This window comes from Portunus trituberculatus, chromosome 34 (assembly GCF_017591435.1).
Source record: "Portunus trituberculatus isolate SZX2019 chromosome 34, ASM1759143v1, whole genome shotgun sequence".
In the NCBI taxonomy this organism is placed as follows: domain Eukaryota; kingdom Metazoa; phylum Arthropoda; class Malacostraca; order Decapoda; family Portunidae; genus Portunus; species Portunus trituberculatus.
Genome location: NC_059288.1, coordinates 2,110,337 through 2,127,500, shown reverse-complemented (window position 1 = coordinate 2,127,500; position 17,164 = coordinate 2,110,337). Strand labels below are relative to the sequence as shown.

Here is a 17,164-nt window from a genome sequence, read left to right as displayed (position 1 = left end):
AGATTCTACTTACTGAAGCGAATGGTGGAACAGTGCACAGCCTTAGTCTTCCACCCACACCAGGAGACACAGCTGTTCCTTGCCTCGGCCTCCTGCAAGGTGTACAGCATCAATGTGGGTCAGTCTTCCTCCCTTTGTGTTAGTCCTCCTCTCGTTAGGAAAACTCATAAAAGACTGAAGGAAGAGGTTGCTTAGTGTATGTTTTTGTCTTATTATTTTTCATTTGATATTTTGCACACAACTGTACATTTTTCTGTTTGTTGTACTCAGAACACCATGAAATTTTACCATTCTAGTGTTGTTTGTGCCCTGTAATCTCTCATTTGATATTCCACACCCAATTGTAGATTTTTTCTGCATTCTATAGTCAAAACAAGTTAAAAGGTTATTGTTTTTATTTATATTTTCTCTTCTCTCTCCTTCATTCTTGTCAACAGAGGATGGGTCAGTGGTGGTGATGCAGGGCCACAAGTTGCCGGTGGTGGGGGTGGATGCTGGATTGAGGTCACCAGTAGTACTCACCTTCAACCCCCAGGAGGTGCTGCTGTGGTCGTGGCCCTCCATGGTCCTCACCAACCGTCTGCGCCAACAGGAGCCTCTGCCTGTTGTCTGGGTGAGGGAAGAGGAGGTGGAGGAAAAAGTGATGAGTTTCCCAGGCTTGTATTTACTTGAGATGAGAGAAAGGGATGATTTCAGTCTGTTTGAAGTTGTGATGAGAGAAATTTGAACATATTGAAATTTTCCTCATAATGTTCATTCATCTTTCTCTTTGTCTCTTTCTGTCTCTGTTTGTCCATTCCTTCAGTCTGTCTGTCCCTGTCTCTTTGTCTTTGTTAATTCTTGTCTATCTGTCTGCCTATCACTCATCCCTTATATTTCATTAACAAGCAGAGAGGCATTAATAGCAATCATGTCTGTATGCCTTTCCCTCCTCATCACGTTCCTTAACAGGCAGGACATGTGTGGCAGAGGGATGAGCTGGTGGTGGCTTACTCCTGTGGTAGTGTGTTGCTATGGCCGGGCCGGAAACCCACCACAGAGGTTCACATCAAGCCACCTGAGGGTCTGGTGCTGGAGTGCAGGGCCTTCGCTGCCTCAAGGTAGGTCTTGTGCTGATGTCTGTGTGCTGTGTGCTGTGTGTGGTAGTTGCTTCTCTTTAGGTATGTGCTGTGGGTTCTGTTTGTTTGTCTGTGTGTCTGTGGTTTGTATTTTTGTGTTTTGTGGTTTCTTTATTTGTTGGTTTTGATTTAAGTGTGTTTTGAGTGTTTTGTTTTTGTTGTTGTTTTTGTTATTCTATTTATCAATAAGGATTTGAAGTGTGTTTCTTCTTCTTCTTCTTCTTCTTCTTCTTCTTCTTCTTCTTCTTCTTCTTCTTCTTCTTCTTCTTCTTCTTCTTCTTCCTATTATTATTATTATTATTATTGTTATTATTGTATTTTTTCTTTTGGTAATGATTTGAGTTTGTTTTCTATTTGTCACATTTACTTATTTATTTATACATATTTTTCCCTTCCCCATTCCATAGAGGAGGCGAATGGCTGGTGGGGGGTGGCCAGAGTCATCTACTTGTCACCTATAGCCTAACAAGCAGGTGTGTGGCCCAGGTGGTGCAACTGCCCTCCTCCTGCACAGATGTGGCCAGGTGCTTCTTCCTACCTGCAATCTGTCCTAATTACCCACAGGTGAGACTGGCCTTGTTCTAATTAGGTGGCAGGTAACTTAATATTCTAGTAATTATTGAAGAGTTGTTTTTATGGTAATTAGTGGCAGAAGAGTATTCATTTTTCTCATAATTATTGAAAAGAATTTTTATTTTCTGTTTTATACTGATTAGGTATCAAGGAACTTGTTTTTTCTCTTATTTACTAAAGGGAATTTTTTTTATGCTAATCAATAGTCAGAAATGTGTTAATTTTTCTCTCATAATTACTGAAGAGAATTGATTTAATGTTTGTTGCTTATCATTTATTTTTTGGTGGAATCATGACTATTTTTGGGAGTGTATTTATGAGTATGCATTTATGAGTGTGTTTTGATTTTAAGCCAGAAATTACTTTTTGATATAGCTATATGATATTTCCAATTTACATTAATCACAGCCTTTTTTTTTTATTAATTTTCCTACATTTTTTCCTCATTAGATATTTCCAGCTTCGATTGATATTCTTTTCTAATTTTGTACATTTATTTCACTATTTAATATTGCCAGTTTGCACTAATTGTTTTTTTCTATTAATTTTTATACCTTTATTTGATATTTTCAGCTTGCATCAATCATGTTTTCTCTCAATTTCTTAGCCATTGTTATTTTTACCTTCCAATGTACAGGTGCTTGCCGTGCTGACATCCCGAGGAGTGCTGAATGTCATTGACTTCACCAACACCACCAAGCTGAAGACTCTGAGGGCACAGTGGCACTTGATAGGTCAGTACAGGGATCTGCACAGTGGATCAGCTCTCGGCAACATTCCCCTCCTCCTGTGTCTTCCTCAGTCACACCCATTACAGACTCATACTCTGAAACACATTGCTCTCTCACCATTACTGTTTCCAAAGACCAAAGAGATGATTAGCTGGGTTCTCAAGTGTGTTTCTACTGTTAATGATGTAGAAACTTGGTTAATCTGTCACTGATTTAGTAAAAAAAGACTCTAAAAGACCATGTAACTTCAACTATATCGTTTTGAATACTTCACTTGCCTTTCATTGTATTCAAAACTTTCACTCAGGTTTTTCTCTCTCTCCTCAGACTCAGTATCAGTGAGTGAGTGTAGTGGCTTCCTAGGGGTGACTTACGACAACAGCACCACAAAAGTATACCCACTGAGGGCCCTCCTCCCTGCCACGGCCCCAGGAGAAGTGCAGCCTGCGGTGGTGGCCAAGGAGGAGGTGGCCTTTCAGATTGTGGAGGAGAGAAAGAAGGAGAAGCAGCAGGAAGAGAAGGATGAGGAGAGGAAGAAAGCTGCTTTGAAAAATGTGCAGGTTAGGTTTGATTATGTTTTGTTTCCTGTGATATCTTTTCTTTGTGGTGTGAAATGTGGCTAGGCTTTTTACTTTTCTTTTCTGCACTCAAATTTGTAGAAAAGAAATTTCAATGATATTTCTTGTTCTTTTCCCTCTTGCATTATATTGGTACCTTTCCCTTTTCCCTCCATCACTCATGTGCTTCTCTCTTCACCATCTCACCTCTCACACCACCTCCCATGCCTTCTACAGGAACTGGACAGAAACAAGTGGTGTTGCTGGATATTTTATATTCTTTCTCCTTTTTCCTCTACATTGGTGCCTTTTATCATTCACACACCTCTTCACCACCTCACCCCTGACATCACCTTCTATGCCTTCTACAGGAGCTGAACAGAAGCAAATGGTGTTGCTGGATATTTTACATTCTTTACCCTCTTTCTCTACATTGGTATTTTTCCTTTCCTTCTATCACACATGCCTCTCTCTTCACCACCTCCCATGCCTTCTACAGGAGCTACTGGACAAGAACAAGTGGTGTCGCATCCTGCTGGAGTTCGGTTCCTTCCCTGACAAGTACCGGCGAGTGATCTGGGCGTCAGTGCTGGAGCTGCCTAGGAACTACTCAGTTTTCAGTGCTCTCCTGGACAAGGGAACTCACCCAGCCTACCAGGACCTTGAGGAGACCCTGCAGCTGTCTGACACAGGGCTGTTTAAAGCATTGCAGAGGTGAGGCTTGGAGAGTAAAGGGTGTGTCTGGGAGTGTTGGATTAGGGTGATGGTGGAGTGTTTAAATCATTGGAGAGGTGAGGCATGGAGAGGAAGGAGTCTAGGACTAGTGTTGGCTTAGGATGATGCTTTGTTGTTTGAGGCTTTGTAAAGGTGAGGCAAGGAGAGGAAGGAGTCTGGGTGTGTTGGATTAGGGTGATGCTGCTGGGCTGTTTGAGGCTTTGCAGAGGTATTAAACTGGAGAAGAATGGGTGTGTCTGGGGGTGTTGGATTAGAGTGATGTTGGGGTGTTTAAAGCATTACAGAGGTATGAAATGGAGAGGATGTATCTTGGGGGTGTTGGATTAGGGTGATGCTGAGATATTTGAGGCTTTGCAGAGGTACTAGATGGAAAGGAACAGGTGTTTCTGACTTTGGAAGTGTTTTCATTCCTATTTTATTTTTTTATGGTCTTAGAATAATCCTAAATTTACCTTTTTATTTCTATATATATTCTTTCATCTTTGCCACATTGCTTTAGAATAATCCCCTAATTTTACCTTAAATACCATACAGTATCTTTTAACCATCATCCTTTTATGGCTTTCAAATAATACTCAAATTTTATTTTAATTTCAATGTACACACTTAATTTTTTATGTTTCTTTACCTCTATCTTTCTTGTTTACCTTCTGTTCCTAGCCTTGAAGTAACCAGTGACGCACCTTGACCCACAGAACGCTATCCTGCCTGGCTCACTGGGCACCTTTCCTCGCCAAGGTGTCATATCTACCGGAGTTTGTGTTCCCTTTCATTAAGGTGTACAGAACTAACCCACTCTTGGCCTTTGAAGTCTCTGCCACTGTCATATGTAAGTGTGTAATCACCTTGGTCGTCTGCTGGTCACCCAGCCAGTCTTCCTCATTACGGAGCAAGCTCAGAGCTCATAGACCGATCTTCTGGTAGGACTGAGACCACAACACACTCCACACACCGAGAAAGTGAGGCCACAACCCCTCGAGTTACATCCTGTACCTATTTACTGCTAGGTGAACAGGGGCCACGCATTTGCCTCACTGCTCCCGGGACTCGAACCTGGCCCTCTCGATTGTGAGTTGAGCGTGCTAATCCCTACACTACGCGGTGTGTGTGTGTGTGTGTGTGTGTGTGTGTGTGTGTGTGTGTATTTACAGTTGTATTTACCTAGTCATAACATCAGGAAAAGAGCTATGCTTGTACTGTGCTGTCTTCATATCTATGCAGATCCAACATTTCTTTGAACTTATTGATTGTCCTTGCTTCAACAACTCTCTTATCTAAATCGCTCCACACCTCTACACATATTTGTGGAAAGCTGAACTTCTTGGTATCTCTCCTGCAGTTTTCCTTTCTTAATTTCTTTTCCATGTCTTCTTGTGTCACAGTTTTCCCAGATTAGGAAGTATTTAATTTTTCCTATCTATTCTCTGTACACTGCTATTAGATCTCCTCTTTCCCTTCTCTGTTCTAAGGTTGTAAGACCTAGTATTCATAGCCTTTCTTCATACGATCATTCACTTATACTTGGGAGAAGCTTTGTTGCTGTCCTCTGTATTCTCCAGGGGTGTGGAGTCGGATTCGGAGTCGAGGAGTCGGATACTTTTGGCCGGAGTCGGAATTGGAGTCAGAGTCGGAGTCGGAGTTGGTAAAAATATGAGCGACTCCGACTCTTTTACGTGATAAATTTTTGAGTAAAGATTCCACTTCATGGAGATTCCTACAAATTGGGAGAAATTGACTTTGTGGAGGATGTGTCCAATCAAGCAGTCTGCAGGAATATTGGTATTTTTGATATTTTTTCATGCTTTTTATTTTGTATTTTGTTGAGGATATACCCTAAGGAAGGAGGGCGGTACATGCCGCAACAACCACCCAGACAGCAGATAATACGGGTATCCCCTTTTGCCATATTTTATGGTGTTTTGCATGAGCTAATGTGTGTATTTATCATAGAGGTTAATTGCTAAGTGATATCCAAGGATGGTAAAATGAGTGTGGTACTAGTACATCGTGTGATCCTGTATAATACGTGCTGCGTACGCGTCTGCATTCTTCTCCTTGCTGAGCTAGGCTGACAACGCTCTACAGCAGATGCCAAGAAGTCCTCATCTGCGAGAGAAAAAAAGCGGAGTCGGAGTCGGAGTCGGACTTTTGAAAATCCGACTCCACACCCCTGGTATTCTCTCTATTTTCATTTTGTTTAGTGACCATAGTGTAGCTGCATATTCTAATTCTGGGCGTATTAGAGTCGTTGGCAGTTTTTTTTTATCATATCATCTATGTAAGTGAATGCCACCTTCATATTTCTCAAAAGTTATGTGCTTTTCTGGTGACAAGTTATCCATAATGGTTACTCCCAGGATTTTCTTTATCAGACTTCTTAATTTCTTCATTCCCCATTGAGTAAATTCCCTTTGCCCTTCTTTTGCTCATTCCAAATTCTACTACGCTGCACTTTTTTCTATTAAATTCCATTTCTCATGTGAGTGAACTTCCCACTATTTTATCCAAGTTTTGTTGTACTACCTCACAATCTTCTATTCTGTTCACCCTCCTCATTAATTTAGCATAATTTGCAAAACAGACTAATGTAACTGTCTATTTTTTCTGGTATATCGTTCACATATACTGCAAGCATTATTAGTGCTAATACCAACCCCTGCAGAACTCCACTTAAGATTCTTTTTCCAGGCCAAGTTTTATCTGTTATAATTTTTCTCATTTCTCTGTCTTCTAGAAAGTCAGCCATCCATTTGAAAAGTCCTCGATTTAGTCCTCCATTTTATTCAAGTTTCCACAGTAATCTTTTGTGCAGGACCTTGTCAAATGCCTTCTTTAGATCTAGGTACAGTATATGCAGTCCACCCAGCCATCCCTTTCTTGCACTATGTCAACCACTCTTGAGTAGAAGCTTATAAAATTTGTGACACATGATCTTCCTCTTCTGAATCCATACTGTTTATCTGTCAACAAACCTTTCTCCTCCATATATTCTATCCTTCTCTTCTTTATTATCCTTTCACATACTATTTTTGCTATTACACTGGTCAATGACACTAGTCTGTAGTTTGATAGATCCTCCTTATTTCTCTCTTTGAATATGGGCACAATATCTGCTCTTTTCCAGTCTGTTTGTACTTTACCTTCTGTGTGTGTGTGTGTGTTGAGGATTTTAGGTGTTGTAAGGTAAAGGAGAAATGTAGGTGAAGGAGGAAAGGTAATAAGAATAATGAGTAAAGGAAGGGATAGTATTAGTGATTGTTGAAGAATTAACTTTGTCGTTTCTCTCCCTCCTTGTTACATTTAGATCCCAGTCCGCTTAATTTGTTGGTTTTATTTTTTATGATTTTATTTGTTATTCTAGATCTAAACAAAAGCTGGCATATAAGTGGACCTTTTGTTGAATTGCTTTTGTTGCCCTTAGCCAATTCTCCCATCTTCCAAGAAAAAGAGAAAAGGAAATTACTGCCAATCACTTCTCTAAAAAAAAAATCATTCAAAAAACTTTCAATTCTCTCTCTCTCTCTCTCTCTCTCTCTCTCTCTCTCTCTCTCTCTCTCTCTCTCTCTCTCTCTTCTCTCTCTCTCTCTCTCTCTCTCTCTCTCTCTCTCTCTCTCTCTCTCTCTCTCTCTCTCTCTCTCTCTCTCTCTCTCTCTCTCTCTCTCTCTCTCTCTCTCTCTCTCTCTCTCTCTCTCTCTCTCTTTCTCCGTTTACAGTGAATTGGTGTCGTCTGTGGTTTGAGTTCTGGCCATCGGTGGGAGTGACAGTGCTAAACATGGTGGAGCAGCTGGTGTGCGAGGCTGACTCCACCCTCCTTGCCCACCTCATGCGCCTCAGGGTGACGGCAAAGTGCTACGCCTGGCCCCTCCTCACCTCAGCCTTCTCCAGAGTGAGTGCTGTTAGGTTAGGTTAGGGGAAGTGAGGTTAGATGTGTTTCTCTGAGGTTGTTTTGTGTGTGTGTGTGTGTTTCTTTGGAGTTTTGTATTTTTTAGGTTGCTTTACATTTTTTTTTTTTTTTTTTTTTTTTTTTTAAGGTTGTTCTGAGTTTAATGAGTGTTTGGTTTTTTAGATTTTTTTTATATTTATGTTTTCAGGTCACTGAATTTTTTTTTTTTTTTTTCATTAGGTTATATTGAGGTTCGTCTGTTTTTTTAGGTTATTTAAGTGTTGCTATTTTTTGTTTGTGTAATTTGATATATTTTGTTGTACAGTATTTTGTTCATTTTTAGATTATTTGACTCTTAGTTGAGTCATGTGTTTCTTTTAAGTGAAAACTGTTGTTGAGATATTTTTTGTGTGTGTATTTCATTATTATGCATTTAATTTTCTCATTGTATTTATCTCTCTTTTCTTTACATTTTCTGGCAACAGGTGGTATCAAGCAGTGACTGGCTGGTGCTGTGGGACCACCTCTTGGCCAGCCCACCCTCCCTCCTACCCTGTGTGGCTGCTGCCTTCACTCTTGCCTCCCGCCACTCCCTCCTTTCCTGCACTGAGGCCAAGGAGGTGGAGGTGAGTATGTCTGCATAGTGGTAAACTAACCTAACTGTCACTACCTCACTGCTTCATTCCAGCTATACATTTTCCCAACCCTTCACTGTCACCCCCTCACTACCTCCCTTCCCTTCATTACTACCACCTCACCACCTCAACCTCTTCCCTTCTCTCCCCTTCACTGTCTCCAACTTTTGCCTCACCCTAAGCTATACACTTCCCATCTCTTCCCTCCCACCCCATCACTGCCATCACTGCTTCACTTCTAACCCACCTCATTACCTCCCATTTCCAGCTCTATTACCAGCAAGAGTCATGGGTGTCTGTGAGGAAGGTGGTGGAGCAAGCTTATGACCTTCACCAGCATAAGAAGAAGGTCCACTCTCTTGACAAGGTGTTTGGGACCTTCACACCTCTCCCCTCTGGTGGTCTGCCCCTCTTCAATATTGCTCCTAGACCTGCTTCCTCTGCTGCTGTCCAGGTGAATTGAGTTGTAGTCATTGTTGTTGTTTTTATTTTGTTTGTGTTTTTTTTTTTTTTTTTTTTTTTTTTTTTTTTTTGTGTATGGTTTGGTTTGTTTAAATTTGTTGTGTGTCTTTATCATCTTTATTGTTCTTACTTTTTTGTGTATTTCTCTTGTGTTACTTTTCATTATTGTGAGTCTCTTTTTTTATTTCTTTTTTTTTTTCTTTTCCTTCACTCATAATTTTTTTCATGTTTGCTTTGGTTTCTGTTCATTCATTTCTTTTCATCTTTCCCTTCTTTAAATCACCTTTTCTAATATTTTTCTTTCCCTTCTATTTACTTTTTTTTCCAATACTTTTCCCCCTTTTCTGTAATTATTTTTTCTATACTTGCTTCTATTCATCCATTTCATTTTCTATTTTCTTTATACTTTCCTTCAACTATCCTTCTCAAATTTTTTCTTCCACTTTCTATTCACTCATTTATTTTGTCATATTTTACCCCCCATTTTCTTCAATTTCTACTTCCTTTCCCTCCCCAGCAGGATGAGAATAGACTCCATGCATTGAGAAGCCCCTCCACCACCACTGCCACCACTACCACCACCACTACTCCCCGCCATGCCTCCCCACACCCTTCCCTATCCTCCTTTAAGCCAGAACATCCCCACCAGCAGAAGCAAGAGGAAATGGGTAAGTAAGAATAGTAATGGTAATAATAGTAATAGTAATAATGTTTTCCCCAACCCATTTTTCTTTATTTATTTTTCTATTTATTTATTCTTATTTTCTCTACTAGTACAGTCTTCTTTATTTTTATTTATTTATTCTTTTTTCCCATTAGTACTCTCTCTCTCTCTCTCTCTCTCTCTCTCTCTCTCTCTCTCTCTCTCTCTCTCTCTCTCTCTCTCCTTTTTTTTCTTTTTTATTTATTTATTTATTTATTTTTATTTATTTATTTATTTTTTTTAGTATCTGTGTGTCATCTCATCCCACAGTGTATGTGATTGGACAGCAGGAATTACAGCAGCAGGAGGAGCAGTGCCTGGACAGCATCATGAGGCTGCGGCAGCGACATTTGGCCACCGCCATGACCTGATTGTGACCTCCATGGCTTACAGGTCATGCCATGTCGTCCAGGTGCCACACACACTGAAGGAATTGGTTTGTTAAGTAAGGCAATCACTCGGCAAGTAACAGATTATGAAAACTAAATCTTCTATTTGTTTTTTTATGGGTGGTATTGAAATGGGACAGTATCAAATTTTTAATGCTGTGAATACTTTAGTTTTTATGTATTCTTTTTTATTTCTCAGAAAATAGGAAAATATATAAAGAAAAAGGTTGTGGTAGCTGATAAAATTCACTTCAGTTTTGGAAGTATTGATATTTAGAAAAAAAATGTTTGTCAGAATTTAGTTATGGAGTCACACTTCATGTTACAAAGAAGCATATTTTTCTTGTATGAGCTTTAAGCTTGATTGATTGACTAAAAAAAATAAGAAATGAATTAAAAGGAAGAGTTGTGCAATATCATATAAAAGTGGAACCCAATGAGTAAACCTCCAAAATATTATCATTCACTACCAAATAGTAATAATTTTATAAATACTGCCTATGAATTCCACAAAGTACTTTCTCAATTTATGGTATTGTAGCTTTTTTCCATGCCACACCCATGAAAACACTCACAGGAACTTTAGTTTTGATTTTTGGTTAACGTGCAGTGTGGTCCCTTCAGTAACACAATTGCATACAACAACACTACAACACTGGTGGTACTCTGACTCATACTCACTGTACAAACATCACTCACTCATTCATCGTCAGTGTCATATGCGAATTGTAACTTTTCATGTATCTGTTGCAATGGTCAAATCTTTAAAGTTTGTTGAGATAAGTTGAGAGTAAGTCACTTTTTGTTGCTTGGCTTCAGTTCACTGCTAGACAAACTTCTTTAATCCCTTCAATAATGGCTCACATTTTTACCTTGAGATTTGTGTACGATTAGACCATTTTATTGAAATTAGGAAGGGTCTATGGAGGCCAGAAGATTAGTGGCCAGAGTCTTCACTATTATAATGCCTGACATGAGTTTCTAAAGCTGTATCAAATCACTAAATAGTAACCAGAATGAATATGGAATGTATTATGGTAAAGAAGGGGTTAATGTCTATAAGTTTACAGACATAATTTTTATGCTAAGCTCTCATCAACATTTCTGCAAATTACAAAAGGGCAGAACTACTTTGTTTTCCCTCTTTCCTCTTCTGTCACCATGCAAACAGTTTTCATAATGCCAGGAAGGTTGAGGAAACATGACCATTGCAATGGAAGGGTTAACATTTAGCAGCATATGTTCACTATTATTTTTTACTATGTTGAAAAGTTAATTCCCCTTTTTCTTCCCTCCCTTTCATCTTTTTTATGTAAGAGGGGAAATCTGGCTGTGGGACAACAAAAGCAACTAAACAAAAAGGCCTACTTAGATGCCAGTCCTCTATTGTTCACTGATATTTAAAAGCTTATTTCTTTTTCACTGTTAAGACTAGAAATATTCTCATCCCGGAGAGTGATAACACCGGTTCCTTTCACTAATACCATAATTTAGCTTAAGCAAATACCTTGAAATATTTTGTGATAATGAAATATATATTTTAAATAATTTGACACAATTTATTACATTCACAGTAACCTGGTGATGGTGTAGTGATGTGGTGTGGTGTGATGGTGTGGTGGTGATGTGGTGTGGTGTGGTGTGATAGGGTAGTGTGGTACAGTGTGTGCTATAATGTGGTGTAGTAGTGTGCTGCAGTGTTACAAAATATGAGGAAGTGATGAATGAACAGGTAAATAAATAACTAAAACCAACAAGTTACTGATGCAAAATATGAGGAAATTCTGATTTAGTTAAATAAATACATGAATAAAAAATATATAAAAATCATTGGTACAAAAATACAAGGAATACACTACAGTAGCTACATACACTTATCAAAACCCACAACATTCTTTCATTACCAGAAATATAGTAAACTTTTAGTACAATTTTGGAAGTAGTAATGAATAGGCAACAATATGGAAGCAACTACTCATTCATTAATTACCATCCCCTCTTCACTCACACATCTCCCATTATTAATATCCTACATTAATCTTTGGGAATATAATAATAAAAAAAAAGTTTCAACACTGAGTCAAGAATGTAGAGCACAGAAATAGAATCTTCCCTAGAAAAGAGAAATACAGGTCATTTCGGGTCATTCCAACTTATTCTAGAGCATTTAAGATAATTTCAAGTAATTCAAAGTTATTCTACAAATCAGTCCAAGTCTTAGGTTATTCTAGGTCACTAATGTCCAGGTCCTCCTCTGAGTCCCAGGAATGCACTGTGACCTTACTGGTGGAGGGCCTTGGCTGCTTAACCTTGCCTGAACCTTTGGCTATGACCTCACTTGACCCCCACATACTAGTGCCGATGGTGTTGGAAGACTCGCTGGCACTCTGAAGCTCATGTGGACTGAGTGTGGGGTCATGTGGGGTGCTGGTCCTCCTGGCACCACTCATGGGGTAGCCTGATGTGCTGGGTCTCCCCACAGCACTGCTGGAAGACGCTTCAAAGCTTTTAGTGATGTCAACTGCTCCTGCCATCTTTGACTTCCTCCGGCCACTCAGCTGCTGCTCAATGGTGCGAGTAAGGTCACTGACTTTCTCCCCAGTTGGCCGCTTGACCTTGATAGGCTGTGGTTCCTCAGTGGGCTGCCAGATGTCCCTTGGGGTGCTGTGCAGGTCAGCAGAGTCCAGGGAAAGATGTAGGCTGTCGCTTCTCTTGGGTGGCTCCTCCTTCATGTTCTCATACTCTGGCTCTGATTCCCATCCCGTGCTGCTCTCCTCATCCTCCTCCCCATATGTCTTGTTGTCAAAGTACCCTGAGGAGTGGCCAGGGTGTGTACTGGAGCTTGATGCCATGCTGGGTCCCGAGAATAGGTTCCTTTTCACTGATCTGAGAGTCTCGTGATGCACTTCAACTCTTGCGCTGCTGGAGTCATCCTCAGATGCCACAGAGCTCTTCTCCTCTGAACTTCCCTGTCCTGTCATATCCTCAATCTTCCCATGGCCGCCTGATATCTTGTGCACACTGTCACCATTCCTACTGCTTGCCAGGAACATGTCCCGCACTCCAGACCGTACAGATGTCCCTGTTTTAGACACGGATGACGAGAGGGCCCTGGAGCGCTCCTTCACCTTGGACTGCACATTCCTCACCATTCGTGTCAGCATCCGAGACCTCTTGCCACTGGCTGCCCTGGATGGCCGGTCGTCTTGTGTGTCATCAGTGTCGACGTCGTCTATCTTGTCATCGACCTTCATCTTCACTTCGTTTTCCAGTCTCTTCCTCAGGTCATAGAAGTTCTCATGTTTTCTCTCAAGATTCCTCCTGTCCTTCCTCAGCTGGGAGAGGCAGGCAGTAAGGGTGTCAGTCTTGATGCTCTTGGAGGAAGGGTCAATGCCCATGGATGCCAGGCGGGATGCAAGAACATCTGTTGTGGCATCCTTCATCTGTCCCCACAGCTTTGGGTTGTCCTTCAGTAGTGCTTCCAGGTGGAGGGACTCTGAGGACACTTCACTCTCTGTCTGACTCTCCCTCCCCTCCACTGACTCCATTGATGACTCACTGGAGGACTCTCTGTTGTGGCTGCTGGTGCCTTCTATGTCTACCTTGCCCTTGTCCATCCCTACACTGGTGATCTGAAGTGGTTTCACCTTCAGCTCATTCTGGTTCCAGTAAGAAGTGTCTGTCTCACTCCTGGACTCAGACTCACTCTCCGTGTCCTCAGCATCCATGTGGTGGTGCTGTGGGGCTACAGGTCTGTGCTGTTGCTGTGCTGTACCTCTCGCCTCCCTTGTGGTCTGTGGTGCAGGTGTGGAGGGCAGGGAGTCTATGCGAGGTATTGCTGAGGGTCTTGTGGCTAGGTTCGGTGTGGGTGGTTTTTTGGGCTTAGTTTTTGGAGATGGTGGAGGTTTGTGTATGACTGCCACTGGTGTCTCCCCTTGTGCCATGTCCTTCATCATGTCTCGGAGCTTGTCCTTCTCGGCATTGAGGGCCTCCTCATAGCTCCTCTGAAGGGACTCCTGCATCTCCTTCAGGGACTTCTTGTGCTTCCTCTCCTGCTGGCGAAGTTGGCTTCTGAGTTCTTGAAGTTCCTCGGACAGACCGTCAACATCCTCAAGCCCCCTGATCTCCTCCACCCTGTTCTCAGCAGCATTAGTCTCAATCTGTTCCTGTAGCCGCTTCACCTCTTCCTCCTGCCGCCTCACCAGCTCTCTGATCTCCTCATTGGCTGGCTGAGGGGAAATACAGGCCACACTTGTACTCTGCAGCTGTGATATCTGTGTACTCAACTTGTCCAGCTGTGCCTCATAATATTCCTTCATGTTCTTCTTCTCCTCCCAGGCTTTCTTCACTTCCTCCTGCTTCCTGCTGTGGTCTGCCTCCAGGATCCTCTTCTGCTCCTCCAACTCCCTAAACAGTCGCAGCAAGTTGTCACCCATCGTATCACATTTCCTCTCGATCTCGTTTAGTCTGTAGGAGTCCACATCATTCACTTTGGAGGCAGCTGGAGGAGGCAAAGGGGCACTAATTGCAGTCTCCTGTGTCCTGATCCCCACATCAGGACTTGGACCCTGCATAGGACCTTGTGTATGACCCTGTATAGTATGATTAGTAGCTGAGGAAGGGACTAGAGTGACATGTGCAGGGCTGATAGGTGATGGCATAATGGTAGGGGCAGCCTGTGGAATAGTAACTGAAGCTGCTTGGTTTGGGTGCTTCCTCCAGAGGTGTGACTGTAGGAACTCACTACTGCGGAAGGTTTTCGGGCACTGCGGACACTTCACAGCTTGGAATATCCCATTGGCAATGGCAAAGGAGTTGATTTGCTTGACTGTCTCCCTCATGTTTTTGTTGGTGGCCTTCATCTTCTTGGCCTCCTCCACCTGCTGTAGTAACTTGGTCTTTACCTGCAAAAGAGGATGAGGAAGTGAGTGCCATGAGGAGAAGGAGGAAAAAAGGTATGTGAGGGAAAAGATGAATGAAAGGAAAGAAAAATAGGACTGCTTGAAGAAATATGAGGCAAGGAAGAATGAAGGGAAAGTAGAATAAGAGAAATGGTTGAAGAAATGTAAGAGAAGAAAAAAATCAATGAATGAATGAAGGGAAAAGAGAATGAGGATGGAAAAAAATATAAGGGAAGAAAAGAATAAAGGGGAAGGAGAATAAGATGAGAATAAGAGGACTGGATAAATTAATGTGATGGGAGAAAAAGACTAAAGTGAGTTGAAGTGAAGTATTGAAAGGAATAGAAGTAATGAAGTGGTAGGATAATAAGTGAACTGAATCTGGAAGGAGAACAAGAGAACACAAAGAACAAGACACCAAACTAGCAGAGGCCATACCTGCTGATACTTCTCTGATAACTGCTGGGCCTCTTCTTGTACCTCCTTCAGCTGTGTCTCCATGAAATCCTGTGACATGAACAAATACTGCACCGTGAGCTGGGACAGGCGGAACATTTTCAAAAGGTTTCTCTGTCCCGACACGGTCCCGAGGTCAAACTCTGTCTCAGCATCACAGAATGCAATTTGGGTTAGGTTCTCTTGCAGGACCTCTATAGGACACCCCAAGGTCAGGTCATGGAGGTCAATGGAGGCTAGTTTGTGCCAGTCTATTCGCTCCCTCCGCTGTGAAGGGAACTCAACTCCTGAAGGAATTGTGGTACCTCCTGAAGGGGACATTTTATAAAGGGGTTCTGGTTTCTATGCCCCAGTTAGTTCAGATTTGTATTTTTTGGTGAGTTAATTTAGGTTACATTAATTGTTCATGGAGTGTCCTGTCTCTTCTACTTCCCAGCAGGACTTGAATGAGAAGGAACGTGAGGTAGAAAAGTTTTGATGCTGAGAAATTAGAGAAACTTCATTATGTAGCCTTATCTAAGAGTGTCTTTGTATATCTGCACTTTGTAATGAGTCAGGCAGAGACTTAATGAAATGTTCTGTTTGTTTTGCTTCCTGACAGGTCTTCAATGCGGGTGAAAAAAGTGAGTATTGATAAACATTTGTTGAGGTAAAACTTTGAACTCACACGTAGAACTTCAGAAAAAAAACTTGATTATTTAACATTACTGGAAACTATCTGTGTGTTATAATGAGTGGGAAAGGCAGTTAATAAAACAATCTCCCTATTATGGCTCCTGACAGATCTTAAGTGAGGGAGGAAAACGAATAAATGAGTGAGTGAGCGCGAGAAGCGTGGATGGAGTGTGTTGTGTTGGGTTGCCATGGTGACCGGGTATCGGTATTACTATAACGGGGCGTGCTATATAGTGTGTTATAAAGATAATTGAGTGGTGTATGTATATTGTATAGATGGCTACAGATGAATGAGTGTTATTCAAGGTACATGAATGAAAAAAAATATATTAATGATTCCGTCATTCATTCATTTTTGGTCAACGCGTACCTATATAGTATTGTAGGTAGGACATGGGTCAAGAAATCCTGCTTATAGGACCCATAGAGGATTGATTGTTGTAGGTGGATTATAAAGCTGATTAAAAGTGAATATCCTACCTTGGTACGTGAGTTATGTTTGTACATTATCTTAATATAAAAGCCACTTTCTCTGTAATATTGTACCTAGTTCGCTTTATGTGTGTCTTTGCTTTACTCATCGATAAGACTTGATTTGCTGGAATGCCTTATATGTATTAAGCATTCTGAAGGAATGAAAAAATATATATGTATATTCGAATATTATTTTTTCAATGCAATATTTCCTCTCATGCTCGATACCATTATGTAAAAGTGTAAGATGAACATTATTTTCCTGACAAAGAGATATGTATTTTCGTCTAGTTTGCTTTATGAAAATACATAATTTCCTGGAATTTATGATATATAAAGCTTTGACTATATTATCTACGTATCAAAAAATATATAAATCTTTTCAATACAAAACACGCTCTGATAATTTGTTCAGGAAATAAAACAAAAAAAAATGTAATATTTAATTAAAAAGTTGAAGATTTTTATATGTTAATTCTGCATTTTTACTACAAAACTGTCCAGATTTTAAGACACAACACAACACGTAAGAATGAGTGAGAATCATATGAGCCGCCTGACAATGCCGCCCAATCCCGCCCAATCTCTGGTTATTACTCATGTTTTCGTAATAGCGACTTCCTGAACACTTCCTTCTATATTTTCATTTCTTTTAATGCATGAATAGTCTCTTTGGAAGGAAATACTACACATTAATACTAAGGAAGCGCACTGGATTGAACTGTGTAAGTCAAATCTTTCGGAATAAGACAAAACGGGGTAAATATTTGACACTTTTTATATATCATAACAGCAATATAAATAACAGACAGGCAGACAGAATGATATACAGATAGATAGATAAATAGGTAAATAGATATACAGATAGATAG

At 40.8% G+C, this 17,164-nt stretch overlaps 2 protein-coding genes across 6 annotated transcripts in view; one reads left to right on the top strand and one right to left on the bottom strand.

The window, feature by feature from the left end:
• Positions 1 to 11,341, top strand: part of LOC123512675 (TBC1 domain family member 31-like) — a 17,411-nt gene extending 6,070 nt beyond the window's left edge. For 4 of the 5 annotated variants that reach the window (XM_045269164.1, XM_045269169.1, XM_045269167.1 and 1 more), the window contains exons 4-16: positions 3 to 118; positions 438 to 613; positions 952 to 1,100; positions 1,526 to 1,682; positions 2,329 to 2,425; positions 2,750 to 2,982; positions 3,479 to 3,693; positions 4,410 to 4,543; positions 7,428 to 7,600; positions 8,083 to 8,223; positions 8,501 to 8,686; positions 9,212 to 9,362; positions 9,668 to 11,341. In XM_045269164.1, coding sequence (XP_045125099.1) covers positions 3 to 118; positions 438 to 613; positions 952 to 1,100; positions 1,526 to 1,682; positions 2,329 to 2,425; positions 2,750 to 2,982; positions 3,479 to 3,693; positions 4,410 to 4,543; positions 7,428 to 7,600; positions 8,083 to 8,223; positions 8,501 to 8,686; positions 9,212 to 9,362; positions 9,668 to 9,768 — 2,029 coding nt within the window. In that variant the 3' untranslated portion in view covers positions 9,769 to 11,341. The remainder of the gene's footprint in view (positions 1 to 2; positions 119 to 437; positions 614 to 951; positions 1,101 to 1,525; positions 1,683 to 2,328; positions 2,426 to 2,749; positions 2,983 to 3,478; positions 3,694 to 4,409; positions 4,544 to 7,427; positions 7,601 to 8,082; positions 8,224 to 8,500; positions 8,687 to 9,211; positions 9,363 to 9,667) is intronic. The other variant, XM_045269165.1, reaches the window with a different exon arrangement.
• An 82-nt stretch (positions 11,342 to 11,423) lies between these two features.
• On the bottom strand, positions 11,424 to 15,464 carry LOC123512548 (zinc finger protein Dzip1-like). The gene is made up of 2 exons (XM_045268974.1): positions 15,126 to 15,464; positions 11,424 to 14,690 (listed from the first exon to the last, which is right to left on the bottom strand). Exons 1-2 carry the CDS (start codon positions 15,462 to 15,464, stop codon positions 12,009 to 12,011), a joined length of 3,021 nt encoding a protein of 1,006 aa, XP_045124909.1. The 3' UTR covers positions 11,424 to 12,008.
• Between the last annotated feature and the right edge of the window lie 1,700 nt (positions 15,465 to 17,164).

What these genes read in the sequence shown, in the direction of transcription:
- LOC123512548 (XM_045268974.1), bottom strand. Translation starts at nt 15,464, where the DNA reads ATGTCCCCTTCAGGAGGTACCACAATTCCTTCAGGAGTTGAGTTCCCT. An exon ending in TATCAGAGAAGTATCAGCAG is followed by an intron (nt 14,691 to 15,125) that starts GTATGGCCTCTG and finishes CCTCTTTTGCAG; the next exon opens with GTAAAGACCAAGTTACTACA.